This window comes from Erpetoichthys calabaricus, chromosome 1 (assembly GCF_900747795.2).
Source record: "Erpetoichthys calabaricus chromosome 1, fErpCal1.3, whole genome shotgun sequence".
In the NCBI taxonomy this organism is placed as follows: domain Eukaryota; kingdom Metazoa; phylum Chordata; class Cladistia; order Polypteriformes; family Polypteridae; genus Erpetoichthys; species Erpetoichthys calabaricus.
In genome coordinates this window covers 40,498,589-40,521,589 of record NC_041394.2, presented here as the reverse complement: position 1 = coordinate 40,521,589, position 23,001 = coordinate 40,498,589, and the positions used below count along the sequence as shown (strand labels likewise).

At 38.6% G+C, this 23,001-nt stretch overlaps 2 protein-coding genes across 3 annotated transcripts in view; both read right to left on the bottom strand.

The window, feature by feature from the left end:
- fam136a (family with sequence similarity 136 member A) overlaps window positions 1-22,730 on the bottom strand; it is a 429,951-nt gene extending 407,221 nt beyond the window's left edge. The window contains exons 1-3 of the mRNA XM_028798363.2: window positions 22,537-22,730; window positions 20,232-20,372; window positions 13,736-15,260 (exon numbers count right to left, since the gene is read on the bottom strand). Of these exons, the coding sequence (XP_028654196.1) occupies window positions 15,072-15,260; window positions 20,232-20,372; window positions 22,537-22,626 (420 nt within the window). The 5' untranslated portion in view covers window positions 22,627-22,730 and the 3' untranslated portion in view covers window positions 13,736-15,071. The remainder of the gene's footprint in view (window positions 1-13,735; window positions 15,261-20,231; window positions 20,373-22,536) is intronic.
- On the bottom strand, window positions 1,183-6,184 carry snrpg (small nuclear ribonucleoprotein polypeptide G). 2 transcript variants are annotated; one of them, XM_028798384.2, is made up of 4 exons: window positions 6,106-6,184; window positions 5,683-5,705; window positions 4,831-4,955; window positions 1,183-1,510 (listed from the first exon to the last, which is right to left on the bottom strand). In XM_028798384.2, coding segments are annotated over exons 1-4 (201 nt in total). In that variant the 5' UTR covers window positions 6,108-6,184; the 3' UTR covers window positions 1,183-1,459. The 2 variants fall into 2 exon arrangements, with proteins under 2 accessions (XP_028654217.1, XP_028654208.1); XM_028798375.2 differs by having other exon boundaries at window positions 5,970-6,159.
- Window positions 22,731-23,001: the final 271 nt, after the last annotated feature.

The following is a 23,001-nucleotide window of genomic DNA, read 5'->3' as shown; positions in this document are numbered from 1 at the left end:
AATTCACCTCCACATGAAAATGTGAAGTAGGGTGCAGAAAAATGGTAGCTGATGTAGGCAAACAGCTTTGATAGTTACAAATAAATGCTTAAGTGAGTATGTAACAGACTAACGTATTTGACTAAAGTCCCTTTACCCTGATGACTGTCAGCTTGCAGACCAAATGGTGGACACTTGGACCTTAGGTGGTCTGTGGAACACTTTAACCGGTGATCTAGCATAAAGTCCTCACACAAAAATAGCATCACTAAATGACTTCTGCCAGTTATTACCGTTACCAAGGCAAATTTGTACTTCTGTGATTACTATTTACTGCAGGATTACCAAATATTTTTAACAGAGAGATATGGCCCCCTTGAAATTGGAAATAGTGAATAATTTGTTTTACAGTTTTTACATGAAAAATATAGCAGTACAGCATCTTTATAAAGATCGATACATTTTCAACAGCTGCTGCTTTGCTGTACAAGATCTGTACTTTAACAAAATGCAGTAAACAAGCTCATTCACAATTTGCCAATTGTATTTGACTGGTTCTTCAAAATATGCCAATCATTAATACCAGTTTCCCATGATCCAGCCATGGCTGGACGAGACTGAAGAATGCAGTCTTTACACCAGAGGGAGGAGCTGCAGATCAGAGCATACAACTCATTATCCATTTACACTTTTACCAGTTTCAAAACCAAATGTTTTCTTTTAAATGACCAGCTCCATACCAATTAGAATTCCAACTATAATTGCAATGGAACCCAAGTGAAATAAAACATGAATACAGATATTAAAAGTACAGTTACCACCTTTCCAAACTGCTTACTGTGACTGGATTAAAATGAAATGGCATGTGCAAATAAGGTAAAAGCTAACCAGTACTGCTTCTTGAAAACTGAAGATAATTCAAGTACATAATTAACCAAACTATAATCAATATCTTTGGAAGAAAAAACTCCATCTTGGTTAAATAAATGAAATGACAAAACAAGTCAACACTCCATCAGAAAAGGTGAAAAGATAAAAACATCTACCCAGTGGTATGAGCATCTGTGTTTTTTTTCCCCTTTTATAAATATCACACAGTGCCTTTTAGTTCTTGTATTGAAACATTGTGTGTATATAAGATATTTAGACACGGCTTTCTTTAAAATTAAAAAAAAAAAAAAAAAAGTTTATTCACCTGTTCTGAAATTTTATTTTTTTAATATAAACAGTAGTTATACAAATTCAAAACAAAGACTATTTATTTATGCTAAAAAAATGTCAAATGCATTACCTAGCTAACGTGTAAAACAAGCAGGACAACAGATAAGCAAACAAAGGGAAGCGTAGCCATTCTAAAATGAATGGGGCTGTTCAGCCAAGTACAGAAACCAAAAGTGGAGAAAATGGCAACCAATCAGTCCTGTTCTCGTTATCAGCGTCCCAATGGTATGTAATCGTCCTTCTGCCTTTATGCGCAGTGTCATACCCTCTCCAGTGCCTCCAGCATTATGATACTGTTTCCTCGAATTACCTGGACCAAGACAGAGTGAAGATGAAATAATTATGCACACAATGTCTGATTCAAATGTAGCTAAGCATTTTACAATGAACACTAATCTAAGCAATGAATTGTCCCATCTTTTTCTTCATTCTGCATAAATGAATTACTTGCTTTTATTATCTAATATTGTACACACACTATATTTTATTAGTTTGGTAAGTTAGAATGATAAAGATGACATTTCTATTAGTGAATGATTAAGAATCACACTTACAAATTCCTCCAAAAAAAATCAATTAAACTCTTATAAATGGGAATAGGCTTAGAGTTGGGTGATGTACTTGATACAGTACAACTTTGGGGGTTTCTCTCAAGATTCAGCAACATTACATTTCACAGACTTGAGCAGCACAGTACTAGTCTGTTGGAAAGCCAAGGTTTTCCTTAAATATATGCTACTATAAGAGAAGAAGAGCGAGTTATGAAAAAGCAGAATGAAAGAAACTTTACTCACCCACCCTTCTGTAAATAGCTGTGCCTTTTCAAAGACATAAATTGTCAGCTATTTGTAATTACTAATTTAACATTTAGTCCCAGCATTGAGTTTATTGTGCTCCAAGTTAAATATTTCATTATCTGATAAAATTCAACTTTGTCAAAAACTGAAATATACAGACATTCATTTTCTAACCTGCTTGGTCCTGAACAGGAGCATATCCCAGGCAGCACAGGGCACAAGGCAGGAACAAACCCTGGACAGGGTGCCAGTCTATGGCAGTATCTATGGTATCAATTGGCCCAATAAAAGAACTGTCCTTTACTGAACTAATGAAATTACATCAATGTATGAGGTGTTTGGGACATAAAAAATTCTTAACGGAAACTGCACTTTGTACCAAAATGCCTACATTGTATGCCAAGAATGACTACACATTGTGTTATACCAAAAGGCACACTTTATGCCCATCAATGTATACTCTTCATTATAAATGCCAAATGCATACATCTAATAGCAAGCTTCTCTCCAATTAAAACTATCATACTGTTCCTGTGCTTCATTTGTCAGGCGTTGACAACTATTAGCAAAGACACTGACTTTACATGTAGAGTATTCCTGTGGACATTGTGGTATGACATTGCCTCTGAAAATTCATTACTTTTACTGTTTCTCCTCTTAAAAGCTAACACTATTCCATAATATCTTCGCCACAAGTCTGAAGCAAGCAAAGAAGTGAAATAAATAAGCAAAATTCTGAGCATGTCTGGTTAATTGAATTACTGTACATGCAACTGACATGCACTATTACCTGGACACAACCAATCATACAATGAAATGTATGCATTTCACTATATAGCATCTATGTTTCAAGATACAAATTGTGTTTTAGTATACACAACTGAAGACTGTATCACTCATCCTTATGCTGTACATACATCATGTGCAACTATCATTGTTGTTGCTGTACTTCACTGATATAGCAGTCCTGACAAGTGCATATTTCAATGAAAATGCATTGCACTAACACAATATGCAGATAGGCTGTTGGTGGAGACCAACAATAGAAAAGCTCACTTTTCTTTTATGGCCTAAGATCCACTTCATGGCCATTTCTACTTCTTGCATCCATAATACATCTTCATCTTGGCTGACTTCAAGACACCAGGCTCTGATAATTATCACTGAGTCAGTTGACTGGTCATAAATTTTCACATTTTCAAAGCATGCACAAAACATGTACAGAAAAATCAGCAAGAACGTAGGCCTTTAATTTAAAAAAAAAAAAACTGGATTTTTCCAGTTTAAATTGAGACTTTTTAATAAAATGTGTGCTTCCATAATCCTGAACCAAAATTACTACAGACTTATTGTCCATCTTTCAAATTATGCTTTTGCTTAATAACCACCATTTGAGAGAGGAAGAATTAATGGCACAGTTTATCTAGATCAGGGGTTCCCAAACTTTTCAGCTCACGACCCCCAAAATAACCGTGCCAGTGACTCGTGACCCCCACTATCCTCAGAAGTGGTTAAAATATACAAATGTTGCGCACAATGGTGCACATGCGCCAATAGGCCTATCCAAACATGAGCATGACAACATGAAAGAACACAATGGTCTAACAACCATATAATTTTTTTTAATAGTAATTTACTCATTTGTTTAATTTCAACAAAATATCCTATCCAAACAAGAGCATGACAACAAAAAAGAACATAACGCTCTAACAACCATATAACTTTTTAAAAAATTGTTATTTACTCATTCGTTTAATTTCAACAAAACACCTCACCTAATGAGATGGGTGGATTAATTAATTTCTAAAAAGTTTTAAAAAAGTATTTGATTTCTTGGAAATCATCTCGCGACCCCCCCTCCCCAATGTCTCGCGACCCTCTACTTTGGGAACCACTGATCTAGATGAAAAACATGAAATATTGTTTTATCAATTAGACTCAAGGTCAAACTGCCTCAAGTTGTATAAAAAGCAAACAGAGCTTTACTTTTTTTCCCTTAATGCAACTACCAACAAATCAATGTAGTTTTGCAGGTCACCCAAACTACTGTCAATACGTACAATACTACTTTAGTGGCTTTTGGACTGTTAATTCCAAATCCAGGTTAGAGTAGGAGAGGGTGGGCATATTAAAGTTTAGTCAGCCTCTAACTTTGAAATTTCATATCCAAAGAAAAGCCACAAATCCAGAGTACAAGGAAATGTACACGACAAAACACAGACTAAAAATCAACAGTGTGTATTATTAACTGACCAGATTTAATTGAATACTTCCTTCCAAAAACACTTTTTAATGTTATTTACCCTGTGTAGTTTGTGATGATGGATGAAAAACTTTAATGGTATGTTTTTATGAAGAATGGAGATAAAGTTTATGAAAGAATGACTATCAATTGTAACCAAAACTGGACAACAGCAAACATTAAAAATGTACATGGGGGGCACACCCCCTCAAGTTAGTTATGTTGCATATTCCATGTCCAGTCGCATGATCATAAGGTGCAAAACCCAAGCATTTTTCTTTTTGGCAACAGACATCTGCACAATGAATTACCAGGAACTGCACCCACAAGGGATTGTGCTTTTGAGTCACAGACAGGACTCAACCAATGAATTAATTTTTTTTTGCCCATTACTACATACCACACATGGTACAGAACATATTTTCGGGTGAGGTTAATGAGAAAAATGGATTTTAACATCTTCTATTAACTAAGCAGACTGCAAATTACATAAAACAAATGATTTACCTGTTGTCACAGTGTGTATGTTTCACCAAAAAAAACTTTTATTCTGTTTTAACACATTTTTATAGGTTTATTCATGTTACTTACCACCATTCCAATGTGGTTTTGCTGCCCTCCTGCTGCCATTTCCAGGCACTCATCCATTACCAAGTTCATAAATGGATCAAAACCACGCAGGATGCCTTGAACATGACGGCCTCCATTGAGCTTGACTGTCAACAAAAGTAAAAACATTTAAGGACAGGTGCCATATTATCAGTTTGCTAACCCCAGCTGTACTGTACACGATGCTATTTATCAGGATGTTTGCTGAATTACCTGGAAATACCAAATCATTGTTGTTACTTTATTCATTATTTTATTTCCAAAAGTTACGTTTCGGCTTCTTGTGATAAAAAGGGTCAGGTCACGTGGCATAGTGTTAAGGCTTTAGACCCTGAGGTTTTGGGTTGGTATCTGCTGCTGACAATGTGTGGCCATGAGCAAATCACTTCGCCTGCCTGTTCTCCAATTAGAAAAACAAAACAAATGCATCTCTCAACTGTTGTTAAGTCACCTTTGATAAAAACCACCAGCCAAATAATAAATAATCATCTACTTAATTAAAAGCAGGCACTTCGGCGTTACTCGGCGACTGGATTTCATTTAGATTATTCCGTTCATACCACCGATTTCTTCCAGTTCGTAACAACTGGATATTGAGTCTGGAAATGCAAAACTGAATGTAAGAATAATCGGACTGACTAGGTATATTTACATTTAAGTATTGTAAAATACTGCCGTCGTCAAACCCGCAAAACCAAATACAGTAAAGGTATTTTCTGTTAATTACGAGATTAGAGAACCTTCTGCAGTGTATAAGTACCGCATTGATTTCTAAGGACAAAACGTTTTAGGTTTCCGTATTTGAGAAAATGAATCATATAACGTAATACTTACGAGACAACTTCTTATCCATGAACCTAAAATAAACAGAAGGGAAAATGCATTAAAAACGTATCCAACACAGCAATCACTCTCCATATTTTACCCACGACTCTCCCAAAGGCGGACTTGCGGATTAATATTTTCCATGAATCCACCTAAGCTTAATTGCTTCCTTAACACGGTAGCCTTTTATTATTCATGACCTCCCCGTGCAAGCTTTCCACACAACGCTAACGCGCAATATGCCGGCCAGGCCTCAACGTGCCCTCCACCCCAAAGCAACCACATAACAAACTCACTTTTTCAGCTCAGGTGGGTGCGCTTTACTCATGGCTGGAGGCTCCGAAACAAACTACGCAGGTTTTACAAAAACACAAAAAACCCTCCACCAACTACAATGACTGTATATGTAACGTCGATCTACACGCCGCTTAAATCGAATGCAATTGTGTGAAGCTACGCGCGCTGTACCGAAGCTCTCAGTACAGTTTCCGGTTCCGTCACGGTTGATGACGTAACAAGGCAGTTCCTGAGCATGTGCCTCATGGCTCCAATGCCAGGGTCATAGCAGTTAATGCGCCTAGGCGGCAGTAGTGTGATATGCTTGGGTCCATAGACATAGAATTACTACACTCCGCATGACCAGCAACATCGCACGTCGCCGCCATATTGCGAGTGGCACTGCTGTGGAATGAAGTAATGGATAAAGATGCCTCATGCATGTGCTGATTGGGATTGTACAAACCGCTGTACACTCCAAACCAGATCCCGGGGGATTACATTTCATAGGTAAAGCTGAACAATTGTTTTGGTTATATTTGGCCATTAGAAAATCCCGTTTTATAATCTTAACTTTAGCTACGCCAGGCTAAACTAGCAAAGCTATGCATTTATGTGCTCAAGTGAGCCTCCAAACAACGTTTTGGCTAAACGTATTTAGTCACTAACTATGTAGATTGTTGTTAGCTGTTAACATTTCTCAAACTTTGAAGGTTTTCCAAAGAAATTCACCTCAGGAAGCATTGGGAGGTAGCCCTTAGACGAGATTTTAGAAAGCTGCCCTGTGATGTGTGCCTGTCCTGTGATGTGTGCCGTGCTAGTTTGGTAACAGATGCTGTACTGGCATCATATGATCAAAGCTACCACTTGCTCAAATTAAAAAACAAAGGAGGTTTGACGATTTCTTCTGAAAGTACAGTCAAGGTGATCAAAGTAGCTGAGCGTGTTATCCGACAGTCGACATTAGGACAAGCTGTCAGTGTATCTTTGATCAATCAGTTTGTTCGGGCTGAGATTGGTTCAGATGATATGTTTCTTCTCAAGATGCACATTGAGGAAACACAGTTTGAAATTGACAACCATCACTTTATGCTCATCTCTTTAGTTGTGTCTGGCTTCCACAAACTAAGGCTGCATCATATTGCCAGACTGAATACTCTCAAATTACAGAGTGGCAACACACGGAAAAAGCTATGTAAGACAGTTCTGTTTCATGGATTTTAGATCCTATTCTGTATATATTTAAGTAACCACATTGTGTGTGCGTATGTGTGTGAGAGAGAGAGAGAGATTGAGAGAGGAATGAGTGAAATGTTTTCAGAAATCCATCCATCCATTTTCCAACCCGCTGAATCCGAACACAGGGTCACGGGGGTCTGCTGGAGCCAATCTCAGCCAACACAGGGCGCAAAGCAGGAACCAATCCTGGGCAGGGCGCCAACCCACCGCAGGTTTTCAGAAATTATTAAGCCAATTTGTATACAATAAAATTGTTTATTTTTGTCATTGAGTGTATCATTTCACTGTTAAAAGAAAGACAAACAAAGATAACTGGCAGTAAAAGTGCAAATTCACAATTGGTATGCCAGTTTGAAAAGATAAGTTTTGAGGGTAGTTTTAAAATGTGTCATTGAATTGAGCTGACGTATATGAGAGGGAAGAGAATTCCAGAGTTGAGGAGCACTATGAGAGATGCTCGAGCTCCCATAGAACAAAGTTTGATGTGCGGTACAGAAAGTAGAGCTGCAGATGAGGATCTGAGTGAGCGAGAGGAGTGTAAGTCTGAAGGAGATCAGTGAGGTAGGAGGGAGCTTTAAATGTTAAGAGCAGTATTTTGTATTGTATTCTGTAGTTAACAGGGAGCCAGTGAAGTTGAGAGAGAATAGGTGTAATATGTTCAGTGGATTTACAACAGCAGGTTATTATCCTGGCAGCAGAATTTTGAAGAAGTTGTAAGCGATGGATACGTTTTTGTGGGATGCCAGCTAGAATTACAGTAATCTATACGTGAGGTGACTAGGGCATTAACCAATACTTCAGTACTGTGTTGCATAAGATCAGGACAAAGTCTAGAAATGTTTCGGAGATGGAAGAAGTAAGTCAGAGAAATGTTACTTATATGGGAGGAATTATTTAATAATAATAATAATAATTATTATTATTATTATTTAATAATTGCCATTATTAGTGCATAAATAGATATAAATAATTGCATTTAAACGAGTCACCAAAATCTGTTGTATGTAAACCATACTGTTTTAAACTTTATTGTTTTTTCATCAGAAAACCCGGTTTCCACGTCTACCTGTATTAGTTTAAATGGCACTTTTGCCACTCGCAATATGGCAGACGCGCTGACGTATCGTGTTGACTGGGCAACACAGTGAATGCCGCGTCTATCTATATATGTCTATGCTTGGGTCCATCAACTTTAAAAATAAGTAACAACAGATAATCGATTGTGCATGTCAGACAATGAAAACATTTTGATTTACTTAATTTTACAAAATCAGAAGGATGAGTACAAATCTATTAATATTATTGTTTCTCAAATTGATAATTGTCCTGTGCATAGATTTATTTTAATATTTTTGTAGTAAAAGTAATGCGCTGTATCTACCCTGTATTTGAATCAAAAGTAACGCACTCTTCCACCAGACTAAGGACACGCTCAGTCAACTTTTTTTTATTGTCGGAGCCCTGCCAGCACCGGACAACAGTAAAACGTGGACGATTCTTGCATGGCGCACTAACCCAAGGCCTGTTTAGTATTACCAGTTAACCTAACATGCACCCTTAAAATGTGGTAGGAAAGAACGTGGAGAACGTGCAAACTCCACATAACCAGCATACGAGCCGGTATCAGAGGTCACTTTAAAAGAACTAAGAGGGTAGGAGCATTGACAAATGTACCACTCTGATGTCCTAAAAGTAAAGCATTTGTGCGTTAAATTGTTAAAGTATATCTGTTTGTGTCAAAGGCATTGACAATAAAGATTGGCATTAGAACATGAGATTACTGGAACAATAATGACAAGAACAGACCATAAAACTCCTATTCACCAAGCTGATTAACAAGGCAGGCTCAGTTATGGGACTCTCAACTCAATGGAGGAAGCAGTGGAGGAGAGAATAAAGACAAAACTGAGGGCCATTTTGAACAATGCTGCACATCTTCTCTGTCACACTCTTAACATGTCAGCAGAAGTATTTAATGAAACTCCTGGAGCTCCTTTATAATTCCTCACTGTGACTGTCACAGCCAAGCCTGACAGTTTTCTGACTTGTTAGTTTTCCTTCTTTTTAGTTATTCTGGTGTATATTTGAGAGGGATTTGTTGTTTGTCATAATATAATATATTGCAAAGCTGCATTTTCCCTTGGAGACAAATAAAATGCTAATTTCTCAAAAATAATTTGGGTATTTGAAATTCACTGAAGTCCTACTCTTTGCCACACCACTTAGTAAATTATTACACAGACAAACAGATATGTACCTGTGAAATAGTTAAAAAATTCAACAATTTTTTTTTATAATATATATTAATACTTCTTAGCCTGTTATCCATCTTCTCTGATGGACTGGTGCCCTGTTTATTGGTTCTTCCCTTACTCTCCGTGCTGTCAGAATAGGCTCTGGCCCTCCATAACTCTAGATTGGGTAAGGGTGAGAAAAATGGGATATTCAAAGTACAACGTGCTATCGATTATGGCTGTATTCTGGTGATGTTGACTTGAAGTAGACTTGTAGGAGCTGAGGTTCAACAAAAAGGAGTCAAGTATTTTAAGCCAAACTGTAACCACTTGCAGCAAGTTATGAGATTGTCAGCTTGTTTATGGAACTGATCATCACATACAAGTGAAGCACAAGCTCACATGAAGATGTCAAGAATCCCAGACAGAAGTGCCAAACAGAAGCCTGTCACTCTTTGGCAGGAGAACATTTAGGTGTGGCAGCACGATTCTTCAAGTTTTGGAAAATGTTCCCTGGTGCATAGTGTCAATGGCACCAATGAAGTAAAGGGAAATGGGCTTAAGGAGATCCAGCATGTTGAGTGGGAATGAGGAGGCCATTCTTGATGTGGGCAAGAACCATCTCAGTGCTATGGTTATCAAACAGATGCTGAGAGAGATGAAGGCAAACAATGCAATAAAAGTGAATATTCAAATCTAGGTGGAACAGAAGAGTCAAAGGTTACCTAAGTTTTGCATATCTTAACTACACAAGATTCCTCTGCACCAGATCTGCTTAAGCATAGGATTAAAATGACCTTGGATTTGCCACTCAGTTTCACAGCTGGACATAGGTGAGGTTTCATGCAATCACCTACCAAAATGTTCACAGATACAGGAATATAGTATTTTACCTTCCGTATCTTATTACAGTTACCCAATAGTCCCCTAACTGAAAAATACACATTTAAACGTAGCTCCAAAAGCCATGGCTGGTCACTGGCTCTGCAGAGCCTGCATGTTCTCCTCATGAGAAAGGCCCACAGGATGGGGTGATTGAGGACTCTGAATTGGAACCGTGGGTGTGACTCCTGCCTTGCAAATGATGCTGTCAGGATAGGCTCTGGTCCCTTTAAACCATAAAATTGCATTTAAAAGGTGCACTAAATGAGCGAATGTTGATGCGCTGTGCACTTTGTTTTTCTTACTTTGTGTTAGTTCATAAAAAAATGGACGGATTTTTGTTTAAAGCTATTTTTTGAAAGCACTAGGGGGCTCCGCCACCTGCTCGCTTTGCTCGCCAACCCCCGGGTTTGGTTAACCAGATATACAATTTAAAGAGATTGCTATTTTCATGGGAATTGTTACATACTCTTTTGATTCTATGTTGCATTGCTTCTCCGTGGTCATAAATATACACCTGACCGAATTGTGGTTTCTTCGAAAATAAACTTGTCATAACTTTAATTGTTGTGGGGCCACAGGTTCTCATAGCGTATGGTCCATTATTGTGTAAATCTACGTTTTGAGCATTGAATGATGCAAATGTGAAAAGATTATTGTAGACTCGGATATTTTTGCCTGTAGTGTTTGTGGATTTCACTTTCACCAAACAACAAATCTTTAAATTCTCACGGATATGCCTCTTTATTGGGAGGCAACACTACTTTTCACTGATGGAAACATGAAGTAGACGATCTACAAGTCTCCGACTAAAACTTTAAAGCCTTACAATACTTCTGACACATCACCTATGTCCATATATTCGATCTCTTTTTCCTGTTCCGTTATTTCACCGAGTAATAATTTCCGTTTGTTTGTACTAATGCGATATTTACTATCTTTTTTTTGATACTTTCGAATTTTACTACTTTCATAATCTCTAACCTGCTCTGCATGTGTATCGCGCCAACGTTTTTGAACGTCTTTGTGAAGTCTTTTATTTCCGACCCTGATTGGACCTATGAGGTTTTCAGTCCTACTTGGTCTGGGCTGATTACTTTCCTTATTTTTAGATATTGCACACAGCTGCTCTTTCTTCTTTGTTTAGTCGTTGACGTGCCATCTAGAACGTATAAAATTTTTAAGTGCTGGGAGCACATGAAGTGTGTCTGCCAAAAACATCCCAACAACTGAGAGGTTAGATGTCGGTGATCTTGTTTTAAATTGTTTGTAAGTGGGGCATGACGTGCAAAAGTGACCGTCTCACGTGTCATGCTTCCAAAGGTTGTAAAGTCTAGTCTCGTGGGACATCAAAGTGTCTTTCCGAGAAGATCACATCTCGAGCCAAGACTTTTTTTTATTATAATAGAGAGATGTGGTGATGGTTATGCTTAGGCACTATGTAAAATGCAGGCTAATGCATACACAATCAACTGATCACGTTTATGTAACACATTTCAACATAGGACATTGTAATAGCTCCAGTATTAGCCTCACAGCTCCATGTTCTACTCAGGTCTCTGCAAATGTCCACCTGCATCCCAAAGACATTTATCAGATGGTGTCTCTAAACTGGCTGGCACAGGTGAATGAGCCTGTGTATCTGGGTGTGCCCTGTGATGAACTGACACCTTAGACAAGACTGTTTCCTGCCTTGTCGCCAAATATCCTCAGTTAGGCACCAGTGACCTTGAATAAGGAGATTCAATAAACACTTCTGAAGAATTAAGACTCATTTTTTGAATATTTCCTTTTGTACAAAACACTTTGCTCAAGTAGTACACATTACTTCAAAATGATTACAAGCGGGTAGTGTTATTTTTCTAAAGACCTGGTTGCAATTGAAATATGAACAATGCATCTTCATAAATATCATGCCATAGATGATACGAACTTAATTTGTACATTTACTTCCACTACATCCGTTATTTTGTTAAAAAGGTTTTTATAGAGCACAATTCTGTTGTTAGCATTACTCCTAAACACTTTACACATACAGAATGTTAGCTCAGTTTTTAATCTTTTTTTTATAACAGATGTACAACTCACACAGTGGAATAGTGGTGGGCTTTGAAAGGGCCATCTTGTTATTTGTAGTCTAAAAACTTGGTCACTAGAATCAGGCCATTTTATTTATGGCACTAAACAAAATCAGCACAAATTCAATTCAATGGTAATCAGATGGAAGGAAACAAATTTCTTTCGGACACTGTCTAAATGAACTCTGAACCAATTCACTCTCCCAGTGAAGCACCAGTCCATGTTTAACTCATCCGGTGACTGATAGTTATTAACCACATTATTACTGCCTACAAAAGGTGGCATGTTGGCACAGTGCTGCCTCACAGATCTGGAGTCTTAGGATCAAACTCCATTTCTGATTGCACTCTGTGTGGATGCTGCATGTTCTACTTGGCTCATGGTTTTTTACTTTTCTACAACATTACAAGGATGTGTACACGTCAGGTTAACTGGGGCAAGAAAGTGTGTGTGATTGATAGACTGGCATCTGTTCCTAATGCAATAGTCTCCATCCATCTCCATTAAGCTACACTAAATTGAAGTGGGTGTTAAAAACAAAGAAAGATGCACAGCCATTAAAAAGAAAAAATAAAACACAGAATTATAAAAGTTAATTCGGAAAACACTTAAATCTCCAATTAGTTATCTCTGCACATTCAATTTCCTTGATAAATAGCTATGGCTTTCAAACGTGGGCATGCAAATTTCTACTTCATTATATTTTACTCCACCATCAATACAACACATTCCAAATTGATTGTATAAAGGAGGACAAATTATATATTTAGACCAAGCTGTAATATTATATGTTCACTGATTTGCAATTGCCGTAGTTACAATAGTAAAATATATTGTTTTTAAAAATCTTTTCCAAATAAAAGATCTTCAGAACTCTTTTCTAATTTAAACTAGGGGGCTTTGCTCGCCAACCCATCCTCCAGGCCTGCACAATGCACCAGTCACTGCTCATCTCTGCTCTTCACGTATGTGGATTTCACTTTTACTAAACAACAAATCTTTTAATTTTCGCAGATACACCTCTTCATTGGGAAGAAACACTACTTTTCCCTGATGGCAACACGAATTAGATGTTCTACAAGTCTCAGACTTAAAAGTTTAAATCTGAACAATATATTCGATCTCTTTTTGCTGTTCTGTTATTTCACTGAGTAATAATTTCCATTTGTTTGTGCAAATAGGATCTTTACAAACATTATGTTGAGACTTGTGAATTTTAGTACTTTTGTTATCTCTAACCTGCTCTGCAGGTGTATCGTGCGAACGTTTTTGAATTGTTTACAACGTTCTACTTTGTCATCTACTCTTTGTCTTTTATTTCCAGCCCTGGGAGTGGTTAAATCTCTTGGCACAAAGTCTCGTCTCGCGGGACGTGAAAGTATCTCTCTGAAAAAGTCTCGTCTGGTCCCAGGATTTTTTAATTATAATAGAGAGATATGAAAATAGTATTAAATAGGGACTAATAATATAATTAAACATTTATTTTCATTACAGACCTAGAAAAATAGCACAAAACAAGGTGATTTTTCTTTTCACAATGCTTGTTTGGCATGACAGAAGAATGTAATATTCAGGTGCTCCAGTGCATAATTCAGAAATTGTGTTACATAATCACCTTACCATTTTTATGTACAGTATATGTAAAACTACGGAACTCAAAAATTATTATAAACAAACTTTACATTAGATAAGTGTCAAAATGGTAAGACCAATGAGATTGTGCACACAGACCTCAAAGTGGGGTTAAACATCTCCAGGGTCATTGCTCTGTGTGTGTTCTGTTATATGACTTGCAACAAATTTCACACTATTAGAATACAAATATGGTGAACATTTGAGAATTAAATTAGTTAATTTCTGTTAGACAGGTTTTTTGATACACCTAAAGCCCTGATCAGTTTGTAAACTCTCCTGAGTTATATAAACAAAGTTACAAATATATAAAATATAAACAAAGACTAAAATTTGCAAAATACTTTATCTTGTTGAGAACTGTGGCTCATGCCGATTTTGTAATCCGCACAGGCTAGTTAAAAACATATTTTATATTCCAGCAAAGTTTCAGTTCACCCTATAAACACAATTTTAGAGTACACAAGCAAATCTGACCATTTCCATACTTGCTGCTATCGGGTGCCCCATTACACTTCATAATCACCATTCAAACAGTCACATATGGAGTATATTTCTTACTAATATGACACAGATTTTAAATGCATTTGAAATTTCAGCACATGCTGTAATATAAGGACACAGGTTTTTTTGCACTTGCTTTACATTTTCTTAAAATGTATTTGGTTCACTTGACTCTAAAATGACAGAAAATTTAAGGTTATTTTGGTGATGTAAAGGTGAACTAGAAAACAATCAAAAATGATATAAATCATGAACCATATCTGCTTGGCCACACTTAAAGATTCCTTTCATCTTTCATACTTTTAACAGTTACTGATTACTGGTTGGATAACAAAAAAGTTTTCCACACTTGTTTCAAGTATGGGCATAAAGAGACAAACCCACAGAAAGATTTATGTTTCTAATTACAAAATAAAATGCATAAATTACAGATACAGACAGTCTTTTCAGTTCAGGGTTAACAAACCCCAGTGATGTTCTTAATGTCTTGATCACATCTTGACTCTGGAAGCCAGGGGTCCTCATTCCAGTTACTACTTTATACCTTTCACTTTACTTTCCAAAAGAGTCTAGAGTTTCTCGTAACTTCCGTGTCATACTTGGTAGCAAATTGACATGTTCATCCACGCACGAGGTAATACATTGTTCCATCTGGGCTTTGACTGCTGGTTCCTTAGATCCTGAATCAAAGGCGTCCTTGGCTTTGTCAGTGCAGTGCATGGTACAACGAGTTAGCCGGTCCTGTGGGAAGATGACCAGAAGTTTAGGAGAGCAAAAAATTAAGGTGCTGAACAAGCAAATTCAGTAGCACTCTGGCTGTGAGCTATATAAAATGAAAACTCACTCATTGTTCAATAATATTACTATCAAACTGGCAGACAAGTGTAAAATGATGACAGAATGCCAAGGGGCAGAATAATATTAGGAAGGCAAAGGATCAAGGTCTGAAAATAGACATTTTTTAAAGCAGGTCAACAAAGGTAGACAAAGTCTGCCAGTTTATAAATGCAAAAGATTTCCTAGAACCGATTCTTTAGGTGCATCAGCCTTAGAATGACATCAAGAGGACAGGCAAAAAGGCAGCCGATGCCAACAGGTGCCTGCATAAACACAGGGGCCTACATTACTTTTAACACCTGTTCCAGTCAGGGATGGAGTGGTCGTTAATGCAGTTATTACATAACACTGCATGTCTGGTAAATAATCAAGTTATACATTTAACAGTTTTAACATGTACAGCTTGCAAGCCAGCTTAAGTGCAGCTGAGTGCTTCAGTGCAGCCTACCTGAATTTATTGGCATTGTCTGAATTATTCCTCCTATAATCATTCCCATCAGTGTTTTAATAAAGAAACCAGCAGTATCCACAGTGCTGCATCCATAAAAAAGGCATCAACCAATGTTTAAAAAGATAAACCCTAGGAAGCCTCTCCAAAAACAGACCCACACTTACAGGGAGATGACAAGTAGGCTTCCTACCTGGGGCTATTAAATCTTCTACTGCATTGTATTGTTGACTATTAGCAAAACGTAAGGAGGGCACCAGATCAAGGTAGAGATTGGAAAGGGGGGGGGGGGGGGATTGGGGGGGGTAAATGGCCTGTGATTATACATATAAGCAGAGTTTTATGCTGATGTCCCTGTTGCCACAGAATGTACATCCCTGACCCCTAAGGTGGATTTAAAGCCAACTTATGCCATTGGTCCTGTGGCATCAAAAAACGGGAGAGGAGCTGACAAAAATTCACATTGGTGGGAGGAGGTGTGGGACATGACGGAGAGAGAGGATGAGAAATGAGTCCTTGGTGACCTAATTGAGTGGTGGGCAAGTGGATGAGTCTCCCTAACAGAAGGCAGGATTTCAAGACTGTATATGGAATAGATTCATCAATAAAGTCAATGTAACATCTTGCATTGAGAAGAATGAGAGGTATGTTATATTAAAAAAAAAAAAAAAAAAAAAAAAAAAAAAAAAACCCAACCACAGGGGATGCACAAACCAGTGTGTTTCTTTGTGCCGGTCCCAAGCCCAGATATATGAGGAGGGTTGCGTTAGGAAGGGCATCCGGTGTAAAATTTTGCCAAATCAATATGTGGACAACAATACAAATTTCCATACCGGATCAGTCGAGCCCCGGGTTAACAACAACTGCCACCAGTACTGTTAGCCAACAGGGTGCTGGCGGAAATTGGGCTACTGTTGGCCAAAGGAGAAGAAGATGGGGGAGACGTGTCCGGAGGAAGGAGGAAGGTAAAGAGAGTGGAACTGAGGGTAGGAACTTTGAATGTTGGCAGTATGACTAGTAAGGAGAGAGAGTTAGCAGATACGATGGAGAGAAGGAAGGTTGACATATTGTGCATTCAAGAGACTAAATGGAAGGGGAGTAAGGCCAGGTGGATCAGAGGTGGATTCAAATTGTTCTATCATTGTATGGATAGGTGTAGAAATGGAGTAGGGGTTATTCTGAAGGAACAGTATGTCAAGAGTGCTTCTGAGGTGAAAAGAGTGTCAGACAGAGTAATGATTATGATCTGGAAATTGGAGGTGTGATGATGGATGTTGCTAGTGCATATGCCCCGCAAGTTGGGTGTGCAATGGATGAGAAAGATTATGTTTGGAGTGAGTTGGATGAAGTGATGAACAGTGCACCCAAGGGACAGAAAGTGGTAATTGGAGCAGATTTCAATGGACATGTTGGTGAAGGGAACAGAGGAGATGATGAGGTGGGTAGGTATGGTGTCAAGGACAGGAATGAAGAAGGTCAGAGGATAGTGGATTTTGCCAAAAGGATGGACATGGCTGTGGTGAATATGTATTTTAAGAAGAGGGAGGAACACAGGGAAACATACAAGAGTGGAGGAAGATGCACACAGGTAGATTACATCCTGTGCAGAAGAGTTGATCCGAAGGAGATTGAAGACTGCAAAGTGGTGGCAGGGGAAAGTGTAGTTAAGCAGCACAGGAAGGTGGTCTGTAAGCTGACATTGGAGATCAAGAAGAAGAAGAGAGTGAGGGCAGAGCCAAGGATCAAATGGTGGAAGTTGAAAAAGGAAGACTGCAAGGTTGAGTTTAGGGAGGAAGTGAGACAGGCGCTGGGTGGGAGTGAAGAGTTACCAGACAGTTGGGAAACTACAGCAGATGTAGTAAGGGTGACAGCAAGAAGGGTGCTTGGTGTGACATCTGGACAGAGGAAGGAGGAAAAGGAACCCTGGTGGTGGAATGAGGAAATGAGAGTATACAGAGGAAGAGGATGGCAAAGAAGAAGTGGGATAGTCAGAGAGATGCATAAAGCAGACAAGAGTACAAGGAGATAAGGCACAAGGTGAAGAGAAAGGTGGTGAAGGCTAAAGAAAAGGCATAGGATGAGTTGTATGAGAGGTTGGACATGAAGGAGGGAGAAAAGGACCTGCACCGATTAGCTAGACAGAGGGACCGACCTGGGAAAGATGTGCAGCAGGTTAGGGTAATAAAGGATAAAGATGGAAATGTACTCACAAGCAAGGAGAGTGTGTTTAGCAGATGGAAAGATAACTTTGAGAGGCTGAAGAATGAAGGGAACGAGAGAGAGAAGAGGTTGGATGATGTGGAGATAGTGAATCAGGAATGGATTAGCAAGGAGGAAGTAAGGACAGCAATGAAGAGGATAAAGAATGTAAAAGCCGTTGGTCCAGATGACATACCTGTGGAAGCATGAAGGTGTTTAGGAGAGATGGCAGTGGAGCTTTTAACCAGATTATTTAATGGAATTATGGAAAGTGAGAGGATGCCTGAGGAGTGGAGAAGAAGTGTACTGGTGCCGATATTTAAGAATAAGGGGGATGTGCAGGACTGTAGTAACTACAGGGGGATAAAATTGATCAGCCACAGCATGAAGTTATGGGAAAGAGTTGTGGAAGCTAGGTTAAAAAGTGAGGTGATGATTAGTGAGTAGCAGTACGGTTTCATGCCAAGAAAGAGCACCACAGATGCGAGGTTTGCTCTGAGGGTGTTGATGGAGAAGTTTAGAGAAGGCCAGAGGGAGTTGCATTGTGTCTTTGTGGACCTGGAGAAAGCATATGACAGGGTGTCTCAAGAGGAGCTGTGGTATTGTATGAGGAAGTCGGGAGTGGCAAAGAAGTACGAAAGAGTTGTACAGGATATGTACGAGGGATGTGTGACCATGGTGAGCACTACGGTAGGAGTAACAGATGCATTCAAGTTGGAGGTGAGATTACAATAGGGATTGGCTCTGAGCCCTTTCTTATTTGCAATGGTGATGGACAGGTTGACAGACGAGATTAGACAGGAGTCCCCGTGGACTATGATGTTTGCTGATGATATTGTGATCTGTAGCGATAGTAGGGAGTAGGCTGAGGAGACCCCGGAGAGGTGGAGATATGCTCTAGAGAGGAGAGGAATGAAGGTCAGTAGGAACAAGACAGAATACATGTGTGTAAATGAGAGGGAGGTCAGTGGAATGGTGAGGATGCAAGGAGTAGAGTTGGCGAAGGTGGATGAGTTTAAACACTTGGGATCAACAGTACAGAGTAATGGGGATTGTGGAAGAGAGGTGAAAAAGAGTGCAGGCAGGGTGGAATGGGTGGAGAAGAGTGTCAAGAGTGATTTGTGACAGGCGTATATCAGCAAGAGTGAAAGTGAAGGTCTACAGGATGGTAGTGAGACCAGCTATGTTAGATGGGTATGAGATGGTGGCACTGACCAGAAAGCAGGAGACAGAGCTGGAGGTAGCAAAGTTTAAGATGCTAAGATTTGCATTGGGTGTTATGAGGATGGGTAGGATTAGAAATGAATACATTAGAGGGTCAGCTCAAGTTGGACGGTTGGGAGACAAATTCAGAGAGGCGAGATTGCGTTGGTTTGGACATGTGCAGAGGAGAGATGTGGAGTATATTGGGAGAAGGATGCTAAGGATAGGGCAGGTAAGAGAAAAAAAGGAAGGCCTAAGAGAAGGTTTATGGATGTGGTGAGAGAGGACATGCAGGTGATGGGTGTAACGGAACAAGATACAGAGGACAGAAAGACATGGAAGAAGATGATCCGCTGTGGTGACCCCTAACGGGAGCAGCAGAGAGAAAAAGAAGAAGAGAGGTTTGTAAAAACAGATTTTTTAATATAAGTTAAGATAGTTGCACTTTCTTGGTATTTACTTATGACACATTTAACAAAACATTCTCAAAACCACTACTGGTCACAGACTATTTTGGCAACAGTAGGTGCTACACCTAAACTAAGACTGAACATAGGGCCAGTCTGTCACAGAGCCCACTAATTCACACATCTACACTTACACTCTCCTCGTTTAGAATTTCCAATGAACAGTTGTCTTGGGAGAAAACACACATATTCTAGTGAAAAAGGAGACTCCATACAGACAACAGCTGAACATGGGATCTAAACTCAGGATGTTGGATCTGTGAGGTAGCTGCAATAATCACTGCATTGTTATGATGCCCTCAGCTGTATTTAGGGTATAATGAAAACAAATGATTGCTTGCATTGTTATTTAAAAAGACTGATTTTCTGAGCAGAAACGAACAGGAAAATGCAAACTCAAAATATATCCATCAGAAAGCCAAACTAAAGTATCACTATTGTCATCTGCAAGGAGAATTTTGGAAAAGCATAAGTGAAAACAGATAGTAAATGAAGTTTTCAAGAGAATTCTACTTTAAGAGTATATAGTTGAAAAATTTGTGGAAAATTTTGGTTTACCTGAAAACGCTCCAACTCAGTCGTGACAACATTTTGAGCTTGTGCTAATGGAGTGTGGCATCGTTCAATGCACTGGTGTACCTGTTGCATTGATGCGCCAGGCCGGTCACAACACTCTGCACTGCAGCGAAACATACGAGACTGCCAGAAAAAAAAGAAAAAAAAAAAAACAGACAAACTCATTCATAAAGGATTATAATAAATAATGTTTGGTTATACCGAGCATGTAGCTTTAAAAAAAAAAACAATGAAAACCATAATAAAAAAATTCAAAGTAGCAAATAAAAATCAGCCTTTTCACTGTCACCTGCAGCTGTATACTAAATCCCTGTATTTTTGTGTTGCTGGCTGTAATTAACGGTAGCTGGTGCACAAAGCAAAGCATACAGGGTGTACAGGAGTTCCTCTTGATGGCTAACCAAGCAGGTATTGTTTAATTTCTTTCAGATTCTTTTCATAGCCTCATAATATGTATACATGCAACCAAAAATAGAACCAAATGTTACATAAAGCCATTGCCCATCACTCTCAGCTTTAGCTCTCTGAAGAATCAGTTTAACTATTCATGGCCTCTGTGTACAGTATTCAAAATTAAAGTTTCAAATGGTCTACAAGTTTAAGAGGATATTCCTTTTAATAAGGTTAATCTTTTAGTTAATGTATAAAGATGCCTAGATCAGTCAACAGCACCTTGTATGACAGATTCTTTCAGCTCACTAAAGTGATATTTGAACAGGTCTTTAAATCAACAGGTAATTACAATTTTATGCAAAGCCCATCCTGGTTACAAAAGGTGCAAAGAGGTAAACAGTACAAAAGGGAAAACCCATCCATTATAGGACAATGCAGTGTTGTAAATGAAACAAGCACTATTTGAACTGGACTGTAAAAAGAAACTGGGGTCCCCAGTAGACATTCACGTGAACATGAGAAGAACATGCATACTCTACACAGAGAGCACTCCAGCTGGAAAATGTTATTGCATGTCAAGGGCTGTCACACAGCTGTACTGTCAGCAAGGTTACCTACCATGCATCCTTCTCAATCAAATTCGTCATTCAGTTAATTTTTTAAACTTCTTATCGCATTTGAGGGTTCTAGAAAAATTTGACAGTCTAGCTTTGAGCACTTTCAGGCAACAAATTATACCACAGAAATTTGTAAAGGTAAGGTACTGGGGCTCATTCATACGTATGACAACATCCCAACATAACGTCCTTTTTTTTTTTCTTTTTAGTCATGCTGATGTGTATTTTGGAGGGTTGTTGTTTGTCATGATATAAAAATATTTATACCTTTTACTTAATTTCTGTAAAGTGCTAAACCTCCCGCTGGGACAAATAAAGTCAATGTTAGTAGTAGTCCTTGCATTCAGAATTATATTTTAATTTGCTTTTTATGTACTGAAGATTAATAATAAACAAGACTATGCTGCTATGAACTCACTAAAAGGTAAACTGGATGGAGGGCTTTCCCAGTTTGCTGTTGCAAATACCAAATGAAAATGGGAAAAATGAGCAAACTCTTCACTAAATACTGTATGAGCGAGTTGTAAAATTAACTAAGATGTCTGGAGTGATGTGTGATATATAATTACAATGTAATTTAATACTGAAAAATTACAAAAAATATTTTTTAAATGTACAACCAAACTAAACTACTATGCAGCTGCCAACATACTGTTATCATTGTCAACGTCAAACGCTACTTACAATTGTACGATTAAGCAGGAAATTTCCATTTTAAAAACTTTAAAATGTAAACAATAAAGATTTATTTATGTTTTAAAATTTCTTCTGTAGGTCAGCATTGCTGTCTCACTCCTTCAGGGACTCAAGTTTAAATCCCAGCTCAGGCACACACTGCGCACGTGTTCTCCAGTTTCCTCCCATATCCCAGGCACGTGCTATTTGTTTAGCGAAGGACACTACAAGTTTTTTCATGACTGCTCTGCAATGAGGTGGCTTCTTATGAAAGGGTTAGTTCCCTTGTACTGTCTGGATGTAAAGTGAAAAATGGATCAGAAAATGAATGAATGAACGTTCTAGCTGAAAATACAAGCAATTTACCACTACGCCAAAATAATAAATGGCAATAGACTGCGAATAAACACCTAATACACCAGTGAAGTAGGCAACAAATTATATAACATTATAAAATATATAATTGGGGGGTGGGCGGTCAGGCAGTCTAAACCTCGTGGCATTCGGTTTTGCCTGATGCATCAATCGGGTTGCCCCAAACAGAGCTACTGTACAAATTACTCCAAGAGGAAAAGTTTAACATCATGCACTGGCCCACTCACCTGCATTTTGCGAATATGATCCCTCTCTAAACACTGTACCATTTCGTCCACAGCAGACTGAACCCGTGCTTGCTGGAACTCCGCCATCATAAACGACTATCGGACTCCGTGCGGCGTAACACACACTGAAGCAGCAGCATGGACCGTAGAGGTGACCGCCGGCGTGAAAACGGTTTCCGGGTTAACTGATAACGCATGCGCAATGAGTGCCTTTTGTAACGCGGTCACGGGAAATACATGAAGTACAGAAGCAGGTTACATCTGTGATTCGAACAAGTGAACCTGCGGGGCAAGGAGCTAGAATAGATTAAAAATAGTCCAGCACTTTTGTCGTTTAAATAATAGTTTTGTCATGTTTCAAGTAGATATTTCCATGTATGGAAAGGAGTATACAGGATATATAAAAATAATCGAGTATTTCAGTCGTTTAAATAATACGTTTGTCATGTTTAATTAGTTCATTCA

Excerpts from the sequence above, each read along its gene's own strand:
- snrpg (XM_028798375.2), bottom strand. The coding sequence starts at position 6,001 with ATGAGTAAAGCGCACCCACCTGAGCTGAAAAA. Across the intron at positions 4,956-5,682 it reads CATGGATAAGAAGTTGTCTC|TCAAGCTCAATGGAGGCCGT; the intron begins GTAAGTATTACG and ends TTTTGTTGACAG. Across the intron at positions 1,511-4,830 it reads AAAACCACATTGGAATGGTG|GTAATTCGAGGAAACAGTAT; the intron begins GTAAGTAACATG and ends GTCTTGGTCCAG.